Below are 23,150 nucleotides of genomic sequence, written 5' to 3'. Positions count from 1 at the left end.
ACCACCGTTTCCTCCTCTTCCATAATGGTAATGAATGATTTTTAGAGTAAAAATTGGGTCGGGGAAAGTTGGAATGACCCAAAAGAAATACACTGATTTTGTGTTCATCTTCATTTGTCTTTTGTCAGATTTATAGTCACCCGCAGTATGAATGACTGGTAAGGTTTTTCGTTGAAGTAGAAAACAAAACAAAAAAATCTTTAACTCAAACAGTTGCTGTGATCAATACACCAGCAGATTGAGGCTTTCTGCAAGGTGTGTCACTTGGTACAGGTAAATACCTGCTGCATCAAATCTGTAAACCCACTAGGTGTGTATGTTTGAAGCTGAAAAAATACATGCATTAACTCCTTTGTAACTTGAATCTCCTTTACATAGGTTAACTGGAATCTTCTTTACATAGGTTAACTGGACTTCATGTTTAAGTGGACTTCTCTGCACAGAGTTTAACTGGATTCTACTATACATAAGTTAACTAGACTCCACTCTGCATTGGTTAGCCAGATACTACTGTATAAAGGTTAAAAGGACTCTGCTATACACAGGTCAGCTGGATTCCATTGTACGTAGGTCAGCTGTATTCAGCTGTATATAATTTAATGGTGAACCAGTTTCATCAGAGATACCTACGAAAGATCCTCTGCATAAAGTGGCAAGACAGGGTCTCCAACCTCCAGGTCCTAGAGAGGAGCGGCCTGCCCAGCATTGAAAGCCAGCTGATCCAGTGCCAGCTACGCTGGACAGAACACGTTGTCCGCATGACAGACAGCAGGGTCTCGAAGATATTCTTGTATGGCCAGCTGAAGGAAGGCCACCGCAGACTTGGAGGACCCTGCAAGCGCTTCAAGGACACCTTGAAGACAAACCTCAAAGCCTGGGACATAGACATCGCTTCCTGGGAAACTGATGCCCTTGACCGTTCTCGCTGGAGGATGCTGTGCTCTAGTGGCATAAAGACGTTTGAAAACAAGTGAACGCTGGCCATTAAGGAAAAGTGTGAGCGAAGGAAGCAGAGCTCAACTTCCGGAGATGTTTTCTCTTGCAACACCTGTGGGAAATGCTGTGCATCCAGAATCGGCCTCTTCTCCCACATGAGGACACACACCGACATATAAGCCTACCTGCCTACTCATCCGTCGGTCCGACAGGAGATTCCATCATCATCATAATTTAATGGGCTTAATTGTGCATAGGTTAGCTGGACTCCACTGTACATAGGTCAATGGACTCCACTGTATGTATGCATTCCACTGTGCATAGGTTAACTGGACTCCACTGGACAAAGGTCAGTTGACTCCACTGTATGTGTGCATTCCACAGTGCATAGGTTAACTGGATCTCCGCTGTACATAGGTTAAGTGGACTCCACTGTACACTGATCAGTTGGACTTTACTATACATACAGACTTCACTGTTCATAGGTTAACTGGACTCCTCTGTGCATATGGACTCTACACAAGTTAATTGGACTCCACTGTGTTCCAGTTAACTTGACTCCATTGTACTCAGGTTAATTGGATTCCACTGAATTCAGGTTTTCTTGACATCATTGTACTTGGGTTAACTGGATTCCAATTTACTTACATTAATTGGAACCCAGTGTACTTGTGTTAACTGAACTCATATTTTCTGGAGCCCATTGTTAAAGGGTACAGGTCCTATAACCTTTCACGACCACCCCATAGACTTATATGGACAGTGTGTTCAAATCCACTGTGTCTAAGGCCTGGGATAGGAAGGCAGGACCCAGTCCTCTCCTCACCATTTTAACCTTCCCCAACATCAGTCAGATACCTGTTTCACATGTGGGTGGAGTGAGGAAAACCAGGGAAGAAAGAGAAACACCCGTAGGTGCTGGGGAGGACCCAGAGAAGCACTGTCTCCACCCGCCCTTGGAACAACCCTGCACCACCTTCGGAGGCCTGTTCTGTGTTCAGGATGGGTGTAAGCACGCACAGGACACGCCATTGAGAATTCGAGGGACATAACTGCTCCCGAACAGAGGCAAAAGAGACCACAGGATGCAACTCACGACAGCCTTAAAAGAAGTATCCACATGGGTGTACCAGTCTTTCATGACTGCAGAGCCCACCGGCAAAAGACACCACCCTCCAGCTGCTGACCACACCCCACAGACCAAACCACCCCTGCCTGCAGACAGATGAAGACAGTGCCACTCCAGACACAGCCACATGGTCTTATGTGCCCTCAAGAGTTGTACAATACCTTACCAGAGTACAATACCTTACCCAAGGACACAACGCTTTGCCAAAACAGGGCCTCGATCAAATCCTGATCACTGAAGTCCAAAGCCTGACTGACTCTTGTCATGCTGCCTCCACTCTACCTCTTTCTTCTTCTTCTTCATTCGTGGGCTGCAACTCCTCCCATGTTCACTTGTATGTGCATGAATGGGCTTTTATATGTATGACCATTTGTACCATGCCATGTAGGCAACCATACTCCATTTTCAGGGGTGTGCATGCTGGGCATGTTCTTGACCCACTGAACGCTGACATGGATTTCATGATCTTGAACGTGCATATTTGATCTCGTGCTTGCGTATATACATGAAAGGGGTTCAGACACTAGCAGGTCTGCACATATGTTGACCTGCAAGATTGGAAAAATCTCCACCCTTTAATCCACCAGGCTCGGCTCTGTCACTGAGATTTCAACCTGGGACCCTCAGATTGAAAGTCCAACGCTTTAACCACACGGCTATTGCGCCCATCTGCACATATGTTGACCTGGGAGATCGGAAAAAATCTCCACCCTTTAACCCACCAAGCGCTGTTCCTGAGATTCGAACCCAGGACCCTCATATTGAAAGTCCAAAACTTGAACCACTCGGCTGTTGCGCCTGTCATACCTCTTTTCAAAACCTCACCGTTGCAGGTGGTGGGAGATACTGGCGACGACTTTATCGGGGACACCCAGGTGGCTACCTTCACGCCCTCCAGCAGGCATGCATGGGCGACGTTCACGGTGCGTGATGATGACAAACCAGAGGACGAGGAGCGTTTCACACTGAAGATCATCTTTATCAGTCAGGGGCTGTACCTGGGAAGCCCTCAGACAGCCACTGTCTTTGTCGCCGCCAGCGATGATGGTTTTGGCATCTTTGGCTTTGCAGAGGTGATTTGGAGTGGGTTTTTGAATTTTTATTTGTGTGTGTGTGTGTGTGTGTGTGTGTGTGTGTTTATTGCTTTTTTCATTTTAGTTTTTTACTTGAGTGATTTTTTTTTCTCTCTATTGTCTGATGAGTAGGAAAAAAAAAAGATATTTGAATGTAGTTAGCACCATGAATGATGACTATAAATAATGACTATGGTGCTCACAAGTTGTATGGACTGAGAGTTAAGCATCACGAGTGCATGGTTCACAGTTATGTAATCATGATGTAGATATGCTTTATTATGGTAACCCATGCAAGACTGACTCATAGTTTACCTTTACAAGAATGTGTGTTGCTGCAATGGCTTTTTCATTAGCATGTGCTTCTTGCTCCCACCCTTTCCCCTACACACTTACACACACACACACGCATGCGTGCAGCACACACACACACTCACACACATTCACACACACACACACACACACACACACACTGTCTCACACACACACACACACACACACACACACTGTCTCACACACACACACACACACACACACACACATACACACACACACACACACACACCCTCCTACATACACACACACACCCTTCCCCCCCTCCCTCCCCAACCCACATGCACACACAGTTTAGCATTTGCATGCATGGTGTTTCACTATTTTATTGAATGGTTGGGTGGTTATTCATTTAACATTCTGATCTTTCACTATTTTATTGAATGGTTGGGTGGTTATTCATTTAACATTCTGATCAATGCATGTACACATTTTGTCAATCAGAAATGTTGATGTTCAGACTAGAAACAGCAGTTACTTTGTGTTGTCCTTTTACAAAGGAATGGTGTGTGTGTTGTGTCCGTTGTTCAGGACTCTCCGGTGTTGGTCACAGAGGAACAGTACACATCAGTGGTCAATTTGAATGTTGTGCGGAGAGTCAGTTATTTTGAAACCATCAAGGTCACTTTTGAGGTGAGTTAGAGAGAGAGAGACAGAGAGAGAGAGAGAGAAAGTGTGTGTGTGTGTGTGTGTGTGTGTGTGTGTGTGTGTGTGAGAGAGATAGAGTGAGTGTGTGTGTGTGTGTGTGTGTGCAAGCACACATATGTGCGTGTGCACTGGTGAGCTTGTGTTATTGTACTTATGTGATCTTAGAAAGTAGAATATTGTGACTGCATTCATGGCAAAGAACTCGATAATATGGCAGTTTTTTAAACACTGAACAGCTTGAGTTCAGTTCAGGTTAACTCGACATCCAGCACTGTTTATATACTCACCACTGATTCAGGTTGAATTCAGATAGGTTAGTTTAATGCAACAAGACAGTTTTTTTTAGTGCAGTATATAGTTATACACTCAACACTTATTATCAGTTGGAATCAGTTTAGTTTGATTCAGCATAGAGGATTTTTTTTTTACTCTCTGAGTTAAGTTCAATTCAGTTTAATTTAATTCAGCAAACAGCAACTTCTATACACTCAACAATTTGAGTTCAGTTGAGTTCAGTCAGTTTGATTTAATGTATGGTGGTTTTTATATACTGTTGTTGAACTGAAACAGATTTTATTCAGTGTAGGCTACAGCAATTTTCATACACTCTGCATTGTGAGTTCAGTTGAATTCAGATGGTTTAATTCAACAGGCAGTAACTTTTACAACTCAAACAATGTAAGCTCAGTTGAATTGAAACAGTTTTGTTCAGTTCAACACGCATGAGTTTTTGTACAACTAAAACAATGGGAGTTCAGCTGAATTCGGTCAGTATAGTTTGATTCACTTGGCAATATGAGTTCAGTTGAATTCAGTCAGCTGAATTCAGTTCATTCAAGCAGTATGAGTTCAGTTGAATTCAGTCAGTTTATTGCAGTTCATTTAACAGTATGAGTTCAGTGGAATTCAGACCTTTCAGTTCACCTTTCAGCAATTTATTTACACTCAATAGAATGAACTGAGTTGAATGCAGACAGTGTATTTCAACATACACCATTTTTGTGTGGTTAAAAACAGCTTGCGCTGATTTCTGACAGTGTACCAGCATACACCATTTTTTGTACAGTTCAAACAGTGTGGGTTGAGTTGAATTCAGATGAAGACACAGGGCTGTGACTGATACCTGTGGCAGGTGGAGAGCCTCTCAGAGCAAGGACTGCTGGCAGATGACATCTCCCCGGTGACGGGATCTATCGTCTTCCGTCCCGGATCCGCCCATCCGGACACTATGATACAGCTGAAGATCCAACCTGATGCTGTGAGTTGGGAGGTCCCTAGACCTGCTGCCCTCTTTCTGTTTACCTACTGCCATGTTTCCCCTTTGACCTGTTGCACTCTTCTCCCTTGACCTACTGCCCTCATTCCCTTGACCTTCTGCCCTCTTTACCTTTGACCTTTCCCCTTGAACTTCTGCCCTCTTTCCCCTTGACCTACTGCCCTCTTTCCCTTGATCTACTTTCCTTATTTCTCTTGACATACTGTCCTCACCCCTTTGACCTACTGTCCTCTTTCCTTTGATCAACAGTCCTCTTTCCCCTTAACCTACTGCCCTCTTTTCCCTTGACATACTGTCCTCTTTTCCTTGACCTACTAGTAGCCCTTTTTCTCTTAACCTACTGCCCTCTTTTTACTTGACCTACTGTCCTCTCTCCCATTGACCTTTCCTCTTGACCTATTGCCCTCTTTCCAGTTGACCTTTCCTCTTGACCTACTGCCCTCTTTCCCTTGACCTACTGCCCTCTTTCTCTTGACCTACTGCCCTCTTCCCCCTTGACCTACTACCCTCTTTCCCTTTGACCTTTTCTCTTGACCCACTGCCCTTTTTCCCTTGACCTGCTGTCCTCTTTCCTTTGAACATTGTTCTCTTTTCCCCCTTCATTTGTTGCTTTGCAAGTGTATTGCATTCTTTGAGTGTGTTTTGGTCTTTTGGTACGGTGGTATGCGGTGGTGTGCAAGGTTGAGGGAATGAATAACAACACAACAGTGTGCTGTGTCTTTGACCACTGGCACAATAAAATCTTGTCTCTCTTTGTCTCTTGACCTTTGAACAGATACCAGAGAACGACGAGTCTTTCCTCGTCACACTGACAGACGTGGACCGCGGTGCGAGCATCAATGTGTCACAGGTCATCGTGATTATCAAGGCCAATGACGCCCCCATCAGATTTTCACAGGTGTTGCATAAACGTGTAGCTTATGGTGTTGTTTTGTGTAAATTTTTGTGTTTGTTGGATAAGCGTTTTTTGTTTTTTTAAGTCTGTTTATTTTTAAGTTGTTTGTTGGGATCATGTTGTTGTAAAGGTAGTTGATTAAGGGAGCATGTGTGTGTGTGTGTGTGTGTGTGTGTGTGTGCTTTTGTGTGTGTTTTATGTGTGTGTGTGTGTGTGTGTGTGTGTGTGTGCATGCCTCTGTGTGTGCGTGTGTTAAAAAACAATGTCTGGTTAGAGTTAGGAATCCTGTTTGAAAGAAGATGAACCACTTCTGAAAGACTCTGCATGAAGTGGAAAGGCTGATACCTCTGTTGTGTGGCTTGTAGTAAATGTGGCTACACATCTGTTGTGACTGAATGTTGTATGTTCCACATCTGGGAACATCCTCTGTGATGGAGGTTTTATTTGCAGCATGCTTCCAGCCTGGATATGGCTTCCATTGTTAGCGGGACATTAAACATGAATTTAGTCCATTTAGATGTGACGAAACTTACATTTGGTTTCTGTTTATTCCAGGCAAGGTATGTGTTCGATGAAGGCCCGGGATCCAGATCCTGGAGCGTTGAAGTGTACAGGGGCATCGATGGTAGCGGGAACAGAATCGGGCCTGTGAACCGCGAAGTCACTGTGGAATACAGGTCCATGGACAATGAAGCTGTTTCAGGACAGGACTACTCCTTTTCTGGTCGTGAGCTGCTGTTCGGACCCGGCGAGACTGTCAAGACCATCACATTTGTGATTGAAGACGACGTGCTTCCTGAAATGAGAGAGAGCTTTAAAATCCGTCTCCTGGGTAAGAATGGCGATGCCGTGTTTGTGAATCCCAGCGAGGCGGAAGTGGTGATCAATGCCAACGATGATTCCAACGGCAAGATTATGTTCAAGCCGGTCACGGAGAACAGTGATGAAACGCCAGTGGTCACAGTGAATGAAGACACGTTCACCATAGCGTCGTTCACAGTGCTGCGGAAACTGGGAACGTTTGGAGAGGTGTCTGTTGGATGGGAACTGGAGCGTGTAGGCTCGAACCCTGAGAGCGTTAGTGAGGACGTGGGCCCCACCTCCGGCCGGGTGGTGTTTGCGGAAGGTGACAGCAGGAAGGAGATTGAGCTGACGATCGTTCAGGACAGTCTGCCAGAGCCTGCGGAGCAGTTTCGGCTGACATTGTTGGCCGGTTCCGTGACTGGGAACGCCACACTGGATGGAATCATTACAGCCATTCTGGTCATTGAGGACAGCGACAATGTTTACGGCGCTGTGGAGTTTGGTCCAGATACCACTCATCGGGTGGATATTGTGAGTTCTGATTTTATTGTTTAGTGTGTGTGTGTGTGTGTCTGTGTGTGTGCGTTGTCTGTTGTGTGTGTGTGTGTGTGTGCGTGTGTGTGTGTGCATGTGCATTAGGTTGACATTATGAGTGCTTGTTTGGTTGTGGTATGAGATGTATGTGTGTATGTTTTTGACTGTCATTTTGAGTACTTGATTTTATTGTGGACTGAGATTTTATGTGTGTGTGTGTGTGTGTGTGTGTGTGTGTGTGTGTGTGTGAGTGTCTGACATTGTGAGTGCTGGTTTATGTGTTGTGTGAGATGTTTGTTCGTGGCTGACATTGCAAGTGCTGGTTTATTATACTGTGAGGTGTGTGTGTGTGTGTGTGTGTGTGTGTGTGTGTGTGTTAGTGTTATGGGCTGTGACATTTGTTGATTTTGGATTTTATTGATGCAGACTTTAAAAATCTTAAATCAATGTTGAACTGGAAGCAGTGGAAACTTCCATGTATTTGAACTTTTTAGAGCTGTGGTTTGATGAACTCATCGTTGACCTGAACATTAGATACAGTACTGTGTAGTCATCAGTAAAATAGTGTCAGCAAGTGACCTTGCCTTTTATTGTATTACTTTTTTTTGCCACAACAGATTTCCTTACATGAAATTCGGGCTGCTCTCCTGGGAGAGCGCATTTTTACAGTGCAGTCTCACCATTTGTTTTTTGTTTCTCTCTGCTTGTATATTTGTTTTGTTATCAAAATGGAGTTTGTTTTCTACACAATATTGCAGGAAGCAGCCCCTTTGTTGCGACAGCTTCTTTTACATGTGCTAGGTGAACGGTGCACATGGCACCTTGGTGGTGCATTGTCTCATCTGAAAGACTAGCATCCAGATCACTTCCTGATGTCTAGTGGGTGGGTAGGTTTCGGTATTCAGTGCAGGACTTGAACTCATGGACTTTCTCTACATGGTCTGGTGTGTCAGCACGAGGCCACAGCTCCACTGACTGGGTGTCGTGGTCATTCAGAGATTTTCCTCACCGCTCCTGTGTTTCTTACTATCTCCTTGAGCCAGTTGCATTGCTTGGTTCTAACTTTTTGACAGTTATACGTGACTTAATGCCTACGTTGACCAAACTACGCTGTTGGTTGGTTCCATACTTCACACAGTTGGTGGGTTACGACCATACTAGGCTCTTCTGTCTAGCAATGCAACTGGCTCCTTGTAACCTTCACAGGGTAGTCACTTAGTCAGTGTTCTGTGTCCAGCCACAGCCTATGAACTGGAAATGAATTTATGTGGTTTGACCATCCTGTTTTCTTTTTTTGTTTGTTTATATATATATATATATATATATTTTATTCAGAGTGCATCTTTGACAACATATTTCCATCAGTTAACTTTGCAAAGCAGAGGCAGTTTAGTAGGATGCATTGTATATTGGTTAACTTTGCAAATAAGAGACAGTTAAGTAAGTTGCATTGCTGACAACATGTTTACATGTATCAGTTAACTCTGCAAAGAAGAGGCAGCTTGCTAGGATGCATTGTTGACAACACATTTCTACACTGGTCAGCTTCGCAAAGCAGAGGCAGTTGAAAAGGTTTTAAGTCTGACTCTCAGAGTCCCACGTACTGATCACATTTCTCCTCACCTCCGCACTCTACATTGGCTCCGCATTGAAGCAAGAATTAAATACAAAGTTACGTTTCTCTGCTATTCTGCTTTCCACTTGACAGGACTATCTTTCTGACCTTACCAGTGTTTACACTCCTGCAAGAAATCTCTGCTATTCCTCTGACTGTTACCTTTTGAAACTTCATGTCAATGCAAGAAGCTGTGGTGAATGTTCTTTCTTCTTTGTTGCTCCTCACATCTGGAACAACCTTCCTCATCATATCTGTGCATCTGTTTCTATTTCTGCTTTTCGCTCATCACTAGATACTCATCTTTTTAAAACCTATGTATAAGCACTCTCAACTTCCTTGTTCTCCAACACCGCCCATGTCAGCTCACTTTGGATGTATGAAGAGTGGGAAAGGGAGAGTGTGTGTAGGGGCTGAGGGGGGAGGGGTTTTGAGAAAGAGTGTTCATGAATGATTTATGTAACTTGCAATATTTTTCTTTCATGTAAAGCGCCTGGAACTCTTAGAGAAATGGTGCTATATAAATGTACATTATTGTTATTGTTGTTGTTATTATTATTAAGTAATCACTCTATGCCAAGTTTTTCACCCTGGAATGTGTGTTCTCTGACAGAGCGCTTCTCCCCGAACACTGAGGCTGGCTGTGACGAGGAACGGTGGACGTCAGGACACAGCACTGGTCAACATCAATGTCTCCTATGTGGATGATGACATTGAGGCTTTGCCAGGTCAGTGACAGTAATGACAGCGGTAAACTATAAATCAGTAACTATCAACATCAATGTCTCCTATGTGGATGATGACATTGAGGCTTTGCCAGGTCAGTGACGATAATGACAGCAGTAAACTATAAATCAGTAACTATCAACATCAGTGTCTCCTATGTGGATGATGACATTGAGGCTTTGCCAGGTCAGTGACGATAATAACAGCGGTAAACTATAAATCAGTAACTATCAACATCAATGTCTACTGTGTGGATGACGACATTGAGGCTTTGCCAGGTCAATGACGGTAATGACAACAGTAAACTATAAATCAGTAACTATCAACATCAATGTCTCCTATGTGGATGATGACATTGAGGCTTTGCAGGGTCAGTGACGATAATGACAGCAGTCAACTATAAATCAGTAACTATCAACATCAGTGTCTCCTATGTGGATGATGACATTGAGGCTTTGCCAGGTCAGTGACGATAATGACAGCAGTCAACTATAAATCAGTAACTATCAACATCAGTGTCTCCTATGTGGATGATGACATTGAGGCTTTGCCAGGTCAGTGACGATAATGACAGCAGTAAACTATAAATCAGTAACTATCAACATCAGTGTCTACTGTGTGGATGATGACATTGAGGCTTTGCCAGGTCAATGATGATAATGACAGCGGTAAACTATAAATCAGTAACTATCAACATCAGTGTCTTTTATGTGGATGATGACATTGAGGCTTTGCCAGGTCAGTGACGATAATGACAGCGGTAAACTATAAATCAGTAACTATCAACATCAGTGTCTCCTATGTGGATGATGACACTGAGGCTTTGCCGGGTCAGTGATGATAATGACAGCAGTAAACAATAAATCTGTGACTGATGATGATATCACAAGACAGCAGTAAACAATAAATCAGTAACTATGATGGTGTGATGAAAACAGGAGTAAACAGTAAACTGTGATAATATGATGAACAGTATTCAAATCTGTAATGACGATGATGATAATGACGATATAATGTTGTGTGTGTGTGTGTGTTTCTTTGTATACGTAATCACATGAACACATACTTCAAGAAATTGACGTATATTATGTGTTCTTGTGTATTGTGTATCTGTACATGTGACACTTGTGTTTATGTGTATGTTTGTATACACAAATACCAGAGTGAATGCTGTGAGTGCCTCTGTGTGTGTGTGTGTGTGTGTGTGTGCGTGCATGCGTGCCTGCGTGCGCACGAGTGCAGGCATGTCTGCAAGCATGTGAGCATGTGTGCACATGCAAGTGTTTGTTCACATAAACATGTAGAAAGCAAGTGATGTGTACGTTACTGTTTCTGTGAGCAGAGAACATCTTTGAGGAATGGATGAAAACAGCCACGCTTCCCTCTGGCAGCGACCCTGTGGTGGTGTCTTTCAATCTCCTTCCCACAGCGTTCCTGACCATCGGCGGTCAGTTCCACGCTACCATGGACAGTCCGCGCCTCGCCACAGGTCGGTGATCGGTGATCGGCAGGGAAGGGTTGTGTTTTGTTTTCTCTTTTGCTTTGTTTTGTGTATTAAGATACACACTTTGAGTGGTCTGCAGGGCTGGGAGTGTCTTGTTTCTCTTTATTTCACTTTGTTTTAGTGTAAAGACGTGCACTTTGAGTGATCTGCAGGGCTGGGAGTATCTTTTTTCTCTTTATTTCACTTTGTTTTAGTGTAAAGACGTGCACTTTGAGTGGTCTGCAGGGCTGGGAGTATTTTTTTTTTATATATTTTACTTGTTTCGGTATTAAAACATGAACTTGTGGTAGTGCCAGATTCATTGGTAATGAGGTTGGATTTTTCAGTTCCACAGTATGGGATTTACATCAGTACAACTTTGACGATATTATCGCCAAGAATTACACTCTGGTGAATTGTTGGCAAATTTTCAGAACCGCTGACTATGCATTTCATGACAAGTTACTGTCATGGGGTAATTGATGTTGGGGTTTTTTTTTGTTTTTGTTTTTTTCTCAGCACCACAGTATGGGAGTTACAACAGCCCAACCCTGGGCGTCCGTCGCCAGGTGACTGTGGCGGTGTCTGAGGCGGAGGCCAATGGGGAGTCTGGGTTCAACAACACAGCGGCCATTGTGGTAGAGGAACCCGACTCTGGAACTCTGGAGGTGAACTGAACAGAAATCTGAACAAAACCCGGGGTTAGACAGAGCTGTGATAGAGTGTAACGTAAAAGTAATCAAAAACATAGATTTTACAGAAAATGTTCTTATCTCATGAAGGAAGGAGAATTGATACTGGAAATAAGAAGTAAGCTTTTTTTTTTTTTATCACCCATCCGTAACCCTGTCACTGCTGCTAATGAGAATATTCATTAACTAAGGGCTGTCCCCTCACTGAGATTAGACAGTGCTCACAAGTCAGGATGTCAACCACCATTCTTTGTCCAGACTTCCACTTGGTACGGCATTTCCTGTGCTCAGTAGTTAATGACATCACTAAAAGGTCCACAAAAAGTGGTAACCGTGTTCCATGCTTGTGCCACGCTATTTCATTTCGCCGAGGTTTAGCAGGTCAGTGGGTTAGGCACTGAGTTCCTCATTGATGTTCACATTGTCTCCGACATTATGTGCACACAACACGATAGATATGACACGACATGAACAGATGTGCATGCTCACAGACATGCACACACAGACACTCACTCAGGCGCGCACACACACACGCACGCATACACACACACACACACACACACACACAGGCGCATATAAACACACATGCATGCACACACACACACACACACACTCACACTCACTCACTCACACTCACACACACACACACACACACACACGCACTTCCCTATCCAGTTTTGCCCCTCTTCGTTTTCTGACTGAGAGAGTTTCCCCAAACATTACTGTTTCTTCTTCTTCTTCTTCTTCTTCTTCTTCTTCCACTTTCCCTAGCCACTCTAGACTTTCAGTCCAGTCAGGACAGGCGAAGTCTGCGGTCCACTGCAGCCCCCCACACATTACCGTTCAAAAACCAAATCCTAAAACGAGAGGCTGAAAGATGGTTGTTAGCATGCCACACGTCATTTCTTTTCCAGGTCCCTCTGCTGATCATCCGTGAAGGGATGAGCGGCACGGCAGTCATCAGCTGGACCATCAAAGGGGTGGGGCCATCGGAGGACTCTGTCGATGAGAAAGATGTGGCCGCTTTGAATGGCACCATAACTATCTATTCAGGTTTGAAGCATGCGCGTGTGGATGTGGGTGTGTGCATGTGCGTGTGCATGTGCATGTGTGTGTGGGGGAGGGGGAGGGAAGGGGGGCTAGGTGTTGGTATGTGTGAATGTGTATGTGTGCATGCCACAGATGGAACTTAATGTCTTAGACGTTGATTGTAAAGAATTGATGTTAATCCAGACAAGACCAAAACTGTGCTCCTTGGTAGGTACAGTCCATGTGAGGTATTCACTTTTTTGTAACCAGAGAATGGATGTTGGTTGTTCATTTAAGTACATTCACTTTTTTGTAATCAGAGAATGGATGTTGGTTGTTCATTTAAGTACTCGGGTGTTGAATTTAGTAGAATGTTTACATTGTTTCAAAAAGTGAGTGAGATGAAGTACATCTGTCAGTTCAAATATCCACTGACTCTTGAGTGTGATGTTTTAAAACTTAATCAGTTTTTTCTCAAGGCAGTGACCCAAGACAAAAATTTCTTGTTGAGCTGGGGATGATAGCGATATGATGTTCTTTTACAACAAGTTTTTCCATATGGATTTGGTGGTGATAATAAAGGCTGACGATGTTCCTGAGGTTGATGACGATAGCGATATGTTCTTGTACAACAGGCTTTTCAGGTGTGGATTTGTTGGTGATCATAAAGGCTGATGATGTTCCTGAGATTGATGATGATAGCGATATGTTTGTTCTTGTACAACAGGTTTTTCCAGTGTGGATTTGGTGGTGATCATAAAGGCTGATGATGTTCCTGAGATTGATGACAATAGTGATATGTTTGTTCTTGTACAACAGGTTTTTCCAGTGTGGATTTGGTGGTGATCATAAAGGCTGATGATGTTCCTGAGATTGATGACGATAGGGATATGCTTGTTCTTGTACAACAGGTTTTTCCAGTGTGGATTTGGTGGTGATCATATAGGCTGATGATGTTCCTGAGATTGATGACGATAGGGATATGCTTGTTCTTGTACAACAGGTTTTTCCAGTGTGGATTTGGTGGTGATCATATAGGCTGATGATGTTCCTGAGATTGATGACGATAGGGATATGCTTGTTCTTGTACAACAGGCTTTTCAGGTGTGGATTTGGTGGTGATCATAAAGGCTGACGATGTTCCTGAGATTGATGAAGATAGTGATATGTTTGTTCTTGTACAACAGGCTTTTCAGGTGTGGATTTGGTGGTGATCATAAAGGCTGATGATGTTCCTGAGATTGATGACGATAGCGATATGTTTGTTCTTGTACAACAGGCTTTTCAAGTGTGGATTTGGTGGTGATCATAAAGGCTGATGATGTTCCTGAGACTGATGACGATAGTGATATGCTTGTTCTTGTACAACAGGCTTTTCAAGTGTGGATTTGGTGGTGATCATAAAGGCTGATGATGTTCCTGAGATTGATGACGATAGTGATATGTTTGTTCTTGTACAACAGGTTTTTCCAGTGTGGATTTGGTGGTGATCATAAAGGCTGATGATGTTCCTGAGATTGATGACGATAGTGATATGCTTGTTCTTGTACAACAGGTTTTTCCAGTGTGGATTTGGTGGTGATCATAAAGGCTGACGATGTTCCTGAGATTGATGACGATAGTGATATGCTTGTTCTTGTACAACAGGTTTTTCCAGTGTGGATTTGGTGGTGATCATAAAGGCTGATGATGTTCCTGAGATTGATGACGATAGTGATATGCTTGTTCTTGTACAACAGGTTTTTCCAGTGTGGATTTGGTGGTGATCATAAAGGCTGATGATGTTCCTGAGATCGATGAAACCCTGAAGGTACAGCTGACAAGGATTGAACCATACTCCAACCAGAGGCTCCGGCCCGGGTCCAGGGAAATTGAGATCACTGTTCTGAAGAACGACAACCCTGGAGGGGTGTTCCAGTTTTCTGGCGACATGAACGATTCTTATGTTGTTCAGGTGTGTGTGTGTGATGGTGTGTGTGTGATGGTGTGTGTGTGTGTGTGTGTGTGTGTGTGATGGTGTGTGTGTGTGTGATGGTGTGTGTGTGTGTGTGGTGTGTGTGTGTGTGTGATGGTGTGTGTGTGTGTGTGTGTGTGTGTGTGTGTGTGTGTGTGTGTGTGTGTGTGTGTGTGTGTGTGTGTGTGTGATGGTGTGTGTGTGTGTGTGTGTGTGATGGTGTGTGTGTGTGTGTGTGTGTGTGTGTGTGTGATGGTGTGTGTGTGTGTGTGTGTGTGTGTGTGTGTGTGTGTGTGTGTGTGTGTGTGTGTGTGTGTGTGATGGTGTGTGTGTGTGTGTGTGTGTGTGTGTGTGTGTGTGTGTGTGTGTGTGTGTGTGTGTGTGTCTCTGTCTCTTGGTCTGTGTATGTGTGTCTATGTGTGTGAGGGTTTGGTATGAGGGTCGTGTGTTTGTGTGTGTGTGTGTGTGTGTGTGTGTGTGTGTGTGTGTGTGTGTGTGTGTGTAAGTGCTTGTATGTGTGTGTGCATGTGTGTATGAGAGAGAAGGAGTGAGTGGGTGAGTCACAGGAAGAAACCCATTCAAACATAAACAACTCTACAGTCAAGTGGCTTTTTTTTTTTTTTTTTTTTTGTTGTCACTGACAGGAAGGAAAGGATCCCATTGAAGTGATAGTGGAGCGAGTGGGTGGAATCCTGGAAAGGAGGGTGGTACAAGTGGAGGTGATACCAGATGGAACCAGTGAGTTTTATGGGACACCCAGTGCCCTCGTTTTTGAACCGGGGATGCGTGTTAGCACATTGACCATCTTGGCCCGCAATGAAGGAGAGCCAGAGGTGAGCTATGGCTGTGTTTTATATTTGTATTTGTATTTGTATTTCTTTTTATCACAACAGATTTATCTGTGTGAAATTCAGGCTGCTCTCCTCAGGGAGAGCGCGTCGCTACACTACAGCGCCACCCATTTTTTGTGTGTATTTTTTCCTGCGTGCAGTTTTATTTGTTCTTCCTATTGAAGTGAATTTTTCTACAGAATTTTGCCAGGAACTACCCTTTTCTGGGTTCTTTTATTTGCACTAAGTGCATGCTGCACACGGGACCTCAATTTATCGTCTCATCCGAATGACTAGCGTCCAGACCACCACTTAAGGTATAGTGGAGGGGGAGAAAATATCGGCGGCTGAGCCGTGATTCGAACCAGCACGCTCAGATTCTCTCGCTTCCTAGGCGGACACGTTACCTCTTGGCCATCACTCCACATGTGTGTTTATCCAAAGGTTTAGCAAATCTGTGTGATACTTTTATCCAAAGGTTGAGCAGTCTGTGGGATACTTTATCCAAAGGTTCAGTAATTTGTAAGATATATTTTCCCAAGCATTGTGCAATTAGTGAGAGATACTTTTATCCAAAGGTTGTGCAATTAGTGGGAAATTTGTATGCACAGGTTGTGCAATTTTTATCCAAAGGTTGTACTATTTGTGAGATGCTTTTATCCAAAGGTTGTGCAGTTTGTGAGATTCTTTTATCCAAAGGTTTGCAATTTGTGAGATAATTTTAGCCAAAGGTTGTGCAATTTGTGAGATACTTTTTAACCAAAGGTTTTACAATTTGTGAAATATTTTTATCCAAGGGTTGTGCAATTTGTGAGATACTTCTATCCAAAGGTTTACAATTTGTGAGATACTTTTGTCTAAAGGTTGTGCAATTTGCGAGATACCTTTATCCTAAGGTTTGCAGTTTGTGAGATACTTTTGTCTAAAAGTTGTGCAATTTGAGAGATATTTCTAATGAAAGGGTGTGCAATTTTTTTTTTATTTAATTTTTTTTAAAATTATTTTTTTAGGTTGTGCAGTTTGTGAGATACTTTTGTCTAAAAGTTGTGCAATTTGAGAGATTTTTTAACCAGAGGTTGTGCAATTTGAGAGATTTTTAACCAAAGGTGTGCAATTTGTGAGATAATTTTATCCAAAGGGTGTGCATTTGGTGAGATACCTTTATCCAAAGGGTGTGCTATATTTGACATACTTTTATCCAAAGGATAAAATTTATGAAGTACTTTCATCCAAATGTGCAGTTTGTGAGATCCTTTTATTTGAAAGTTATACAATTTGTGATTAGGGTTTAGAGGGGTTTTTTTTTCACTGTTAGCCGCGCAAAATTTGGCCAACCAGAGGAAACTGATAGGCCTAGTTTGCATCAGTTTGACATGGTAAGTATATGTATCACCAAACATGGAGTATAATACAAACTCCTCCTATTTGTGATTAGGGTTTAGAGATGAAAAGTTAACATAATCAATCTTGTACTTGTGTAATAAGTAAACGAAAAAAGATTCACGATACATCACATTTGTGATTTTGCAAATGCAGGTTGCAGGGAATGAGAACAAAAACCCGAACACAAAATAGATATGTAATGAAAGCACCCTGAGCCACACGAGGAAATTGATGGGTCCTGGTTACCACTATCTTTCAATTTTCACCGTGCCAATGGAACGAGGCATAGCCCTGCTGGAAACACTGTTCCAGGAAAACTATTTTTCTTCATTTTGTTTTTTGGTTTTGTTCTTTGGCTGCAGCTCCCACTTTCACTTGTGTCCAGGAGTGGAATTTTTATTCTGTGAATTTCGATCTCACCTTGAAAGCAGTCATATTTCATTTTCTGAGGGTGCACATACTGGGTATGTTTGTGTATCCACAATCCACCAAACGCTGACTTGGATTACAGGATCTTTCATAGGGCGTATTTATTATTCTGCATGTGGATTTAGACAAACGTGAATAAGGCACTAGCAGGTCTGCGTCTATGTTGACATGGTAGACTGGGAAGAAGACTGTTGCCTCCCTTAACCCACCGTGTTTGGAAAATGGGATCAAATTTGGGACTCCCAGATTGAAACTCCCAACACTAACCACTCAGCTGTTGCATGTGTCTGAAAAGGCGAAGAAGAAGGACATTGAAGATGAATGAAATTGGTGTGTGCAGCTAGCAGAGTATTTCACTCTGAGGTTGACGCCGCTGGGCAACTCCACCCTTGGAGAGCGTACCAGCATCAGCATCACTGTCAGTGAGAGTGACTACCCTTACGGGATAATTCAGTTCAAGGAAGACCCAACCATGATAATCATCAGTAAGTGTGTGTGTGTGTGTGTTTGCGTGTGTGTGTGTTTGTGTGTGTTTGCGTGTGTGTGTGTGTGTGTGTGTGTGTGTGTGTGTGTGGTTGTGTTTGTGTGTGGGTGTATTTGTGTGTGTGTGTTTGTTTGGGTGTGTGTGCACATGTGTGTGTGTTACAAACTTACCATGTTCATATTGCAATAATTTTTAAGTGAGTTGAGACACAAACACGTCTTACGATACCTGCAGGATGTCAATTTTTTTATTCCCCCATTTTTTTCAAAGTTGAATGCTGTAGTTAATTTTCCCTTCTCCAATGTCAGCAGCATGTCCCAGGTTTATGTGCATGAACTTGAGCGTACTTGTACCTAATTTTCTTTTCCAGTTTTAATTCATCTTCCACAAAAATGATATTAACAGTGTCTTTTTAGCTCTTATATGACCCTGACTGGTCAGCTTGGCCAAGAGAAAGAATGATGAATAGACAGTTGCTAAAGATGCATTCTGCATATGGGAAGTTCAGATGGGAGAACTGAAAAGTAATAAATGGATCCTTAGACTATGATGGTGATATGTTTTTTTCTTGCCTGTATTAGTCAGATATAAGATGTACCAAAGGAACTCATTGGATTTTGCTGGTAATGTTTTTTTTTTAAACTTGCTTTTATTAGTCAGAATTAAGAATCAAGTTCTGTAACTTCAGTGACAAATTGTTTGATGGTTCCAGGTGAGACAGCAGAAGGGAATCCAGTAAACGTTTCATTAGAAATTGAAAGAGACCGAGGAACATTCTTCGAGGTGTCAGTGCCATGGAAGTTGTCGCCGGAGACAGGTGACCTGCGGCCCAGTTCTGGCACCATCATGTTTGCCAGAGGACAGAACAGCTACACCCTGGTTCTGCAGACAGTGGACGATGATGTGAGGGATTTTTTGGTGCTTTTTTGTGTCTTGATTGCATGTGGAGTGTTGGCCAAGTGGTGACAAGAGAGAAACTGAGAGCACTGGTTCGAATCTCACACACACCGGTATTTTCTCTGCCTCAGCTAGACCTTGAGTGGGTTGTTTGGGTGCTAGTCGTTCAGATGAGATGATAAACTGAGGTCCTGTGTGCAGCATGCATTTAGTGCACGTAAAATAACCCACACCAACAAAACGGTTGTCCCTGTGCAACAAAGGGGTTGATCTTGGCAAATGCGTGTAGAAAAATCCACTTCGATAGGAAACAGATATTGAAGGCAGGAAAAAACCCATGAAACAAAGGGTGACAAAGGGTGGAGAGAGTAGCCTGAATTTCACACAGAGAAATCTTTTGTGACAAATGAGTAATACAATGCAAGTAATAAATACAAGTACACGAAACAAAATTGCTCTTTCTTTGATTTTTTTGTAAATGTTGCATGTCACTTTCATCACTGTGTTGGGGTAATAAAAAAAAAAAAATATAAAAAAAAAAAATTCAAGACTTTCTAGAGAAAATGTAGATGAATGGACCACAAAACAGAATATAAGAAAGGAAGAAGAAAAAAAAACAACTGAGAGAGGAAAGCTAAAAAAACACACCAAAGACTGAAAGAATGGAGGACGCTTCCAGCACAGAATTTCCAGAAGATGGGGGGCACTGCATGTAACTGGAAGAGGCCCCAGCTTCCCTTTGTGGGGAGGAGAGTTAATAGCTGGTATGAACTACAGACTTCAAAGGAGGTTAATGTTTCTTCCTGGTGTTTGGCTGTTGGGAAACGTAACATGATATATGTATTTATTCATTCATTGACCTGTTTATTTGATATTTTTTAACTCTCTCCGGATGAAGGAATGCTCACGCATTCCTACACAAAACGTATTCGGATTCGGACGAAGGAATGGAATAGCATTCTCCGAAAGTAAAATTCCATCATGCGCTGTACACGTGATTTTGTGATTAGCCAAGCAGAGTGCGCTATTCTGGGTCACTCCACAATCGAACAGTATGATTGGTTAGCCTGGGATGTGTGGCCTGTCTCGCACACACACTGACAAAGTCACTGACCGGTCGTCTGCTCGCGTGCCAGCCTATTAGCAAAGCGGGCTCTTCTCAGAATGTTGTGAAGCGAACAAGGCAGTGACGGCAACGTTTTAGGGTTGCCGAAGTACTTGAAATGCTACAAACTGAAGGGTCGGACATTGAAGAGGTGGATGATGACGAAGAAGAAAGCCAATTTAATGCAGAAAGCGAGCATGGGTATGGTGATTCGGGGTGAAAAATTGGCAGTATTTTCTACATATGGCAAAACTGTAAAAATAAGATGAGAAATTTGATTTTTTTTTTATATGTAATAGCTCAACACATAATAAACCAGTTCTGAAAGTTTCATTTTCTTACACAATATTTTGTATTTTTTGTAATTTTTTTCCAAACCCTTACAAATGGGCCGTCTGATGGGAAAAGCAAGGGAGAAAACTTGTCCCGAGTGAGTTAAGGAGTATATTCTGTGTTGAAACATGGAAGCCAAGAGGCTCTGGGATTGAGTTTCTTCTTCTTCTTCTTCTCCCCATGCACCAGTTAACCCCCCCTGCTTCCTCCACTCCTCTTTTCCTTTGTGTCCTTGTTGAGATATTGATACAGATACTGGGCATTGGATGTTTATTGAGAGAGTTTCACATTGATGTCAAACACAGGAACCAGAGGGATGAGATAGAACTTGATATATTCTTCTTCTTCGTTCGTGGGCTGTAAATCCCACGTTCACTCCTATGTACACGAGTGGGCTTTTACATGTATGACCGTTTTTACCCTGCTGTGTAGGCAGCCATACTCTGTTTTCGGAGATGTGCATGCTGGGTATGTTCTTGTTTCCATAACCCACTGAACGCTGACATGGATTACAGGATCTTTAACATGTGTATTTGATTTTCTGCTTGCGTATACACATGAAGGGGGTTCAGGCACTAGCAGGTCTGCATATATGTTGACCTTTTGCCCATCAGTCACTGTTACCGAGATTCAAACCTGGGACCCTCAAATAGAAAGTCCAACGCTTTAACCACTCAACTATTACGCCCGATGAAGTGGATATTTATTCAGAGAATTACACATTGATGTCCAACACAGGAACCAGAGGGAGTTGAGACGTTCGCTGTGCAGCTGGGACAACCTGTAGGTGGCGCTGTTGCAGGGAGACCAATGGTTGCTACAGTGACCATCAGAGAGAACGACAACCCTGTCGTCTTCACAGGTGATTAAAAAAAAAAATTACATGACACTAACATTTTTTCTGTCCAGTGTGCAGTATTTTACAATTTGGAATGTTTACAGGGTGATGGTATGAAAGGGGTCGGACAGAGTCCTGACCAACACATTCTTCCTCACCTTCTGCTGTCCAAATACCCCCAAGGATATAAGAGTTGGTTACCTGCAGGTGAATGTGTCCTTGTAGTGCTGTCCCCTCTCCGGTGCTTCAAGTGCCAGAAGTTCAGCCATGTGCAAGGAGGAAGAGGTGTGTGGCACCTGTTCAAAGGCAGTTCAGCAGGGCAAATTTGGGAGTCCAGCCCTTCATGTCAACTGCGGAGGCAGCCACCTGTCTTTATTTAAAGACTGTCCCACCTAGAAAAAAGAGGAGATCCAGAAGGTGAAGACGGAGAAGAAAATTCCCTTTTTCAAAGCTCGAAAGATAGTGGAGGCTACTTTGCCGAAGGCAGGACCGTCATATGTGGCAGTTGTAATACCCAAGATGGTGAAGGTTGCGGTCCAGACAGTGTCCACAGGGACGCAGACAGACGCACCTATATCAGTCAAATCATTGGCTTCAGGTGGAGGCGCTGTATCCACCCCTTCCCATCCTGCATGGCGGTCCTCAGAGGCTGCTGGGCAAGGGGAAGAGCCTTGGGCTGAGGCATGGTGTCTGCCTCCCGCCCCACCCCTTCTTGTCTCATCTTACGTCAGCTGGCCCCTCAGGCTGGTGGGAGTGCCCAGAAACCTTCCCCCCCACCCCCCACTCCCCCATGCCCCCCTCCAAATCTGAAGGAGAAGAAGTTTGCGATCTCGGCGGGGCCGTGGAGAGCTGAGGCAGTGGATGTTCTGGCTTGGCCAGAATCAGACAAGGCTGAAGTCAGTGCAAGAAATAGATTTGCAGTCTTGTCTGACCTCAGACCTTCGCAAGTGCAAGAGCAGGAGGTATCGATGGACGGACTAGGATGCTGCTACGTTTTTAACCTTTTTATGGCAATCATTCAGTGGAATATCCATGGTTTTAACGCTTCAGGAACTCCAGTTGCTTTGTCGTTCTTTTAAACCTTCAGTGCTGGCGCTGCAAGAAGCTCTGCAAAGAGATGGGAAGATTTTAACTCTTTCAGGTTTTAACTCATTTTTTAAACCTGCTCAACCTAAGCAAGAGGGATTGACGGGAGGCGTCGCTCTGTTTTTACAGAAGTCTCTTTTATATAGTACTGTTTCCTTAAACACACCTTTACAGGTGGTGGCAGTCAGAGTCACACTAAGTAAAACTATCACTGTCTGTTCAATCTATCTTCCTCCTCCTGTCTGTGCTCAGAGGCAGGACCTCATGAACCTTGTCAACCAGTGTCCACAACCGTTTTTACTGTTGAGCGACTTCAATGGCCACTCCCCACTCTGGGGAAGTGAGGTGAGGTGACATCAGCCCGAGGTCTTCATTTGGAAAACCTTCTCTCCGATATGGACCTGTGTTGTCTAAACGACAAGTCACCCACTTACCTTCATCTGTCTTCTGGGAAGCTTTCGTGTCTAGATCTGTCGGTCTGTGATCCATCGTTGGTCCTGGACTACGAGTGGAAAGTGCACGACGATCTGCATGGGAGTGACCACTTTCCTGTCATCCTCCGTTCCACGGATGTGGAAGGTGACTCTCTGCCTGACCGCCTGAACTACGACAAAGCTAACTGGGGAATTTTTACTTCA

At 43.4% G+C, this 23,150-nt stretch overlaps 1 protein-coding gene across 1 annotated transcript in view; it reads left to right on the top strand.

The window, feature by feature from the left end:
- Positions 1–23,150, top strand: part of LOC143296955 (adhesion G-protein coupled receptor V1-like) — a 50,361-nt gene that overhangs the window by 1,475 nt on the left and 25,736 nt on the right. Inside the window, exons 3-16 of the mRNA XM_076609006.1 lie at positions 2,899–3,138; positions 4,003–4,104; positions 5,252–5,377; positions 6,171–6,293; positions 6,846–7,625; positions 9,857–9,971; positions 11,312–11,458; positions 11,972–12,120; positions 13,059–13,197; positions 14,913–15,127; positions 15,772–15,960; positions 18,110–18,254; positions 18,966–19,156; positions 21,327–21,450. Of these exons, the coding sequence (XP_076465121.1) occupies positions 2,899–3,138; positions 4,003–4,104; positions 5,252–5,377; positions 6,171–6,293; positions 6,846–7,625; positions 9,857–9,971; positions 11,312–11,458; positions 11,972–12,120; positions 13,059–13,197; positions 14,913–15,127; positions 15,772–15,960; positions 18,110–18,254; positions 18,966–19,156; positions 21,327–21,450 (2,785 nt within the window). The remainder of the gene's footprint in view (positions 1–2,898; positions 3,139–4,002; positions 4,105–5,251; positions 5,378–6,170; positions 6,294–6,845; positions 7,626–9,856; positions 9,972–11,311; positions 11,459–11,971; positions 12,121–13,058; positions 13,198–14,912; positions 15,128–15,771; positions 15,961–18,109; positions 18,255–18,965; positions 19,157–21,326; positions 21,451–23,150) is intronic.

Source organism: Babylonia areolata, chromosome 22, assembly GCF_041734735.1.
Source record: "Babylonia areolata isolate BAREFJ2019XMU chromosome 22, ASM4173473v1, whole genome shotgun sequence".
Taxonomy (NCBI): Eukaryota; Metazoa; Mollusca; class Gastropoda; order Neogastropoda; family Buccinidae; genus Babylonia; species Babylonia areolata.
The sequence above is the reverse complement of the archived record's forward strand: the minus strand, read 5'-3'. Positions and strand labels throughout refer to the sequence as shown.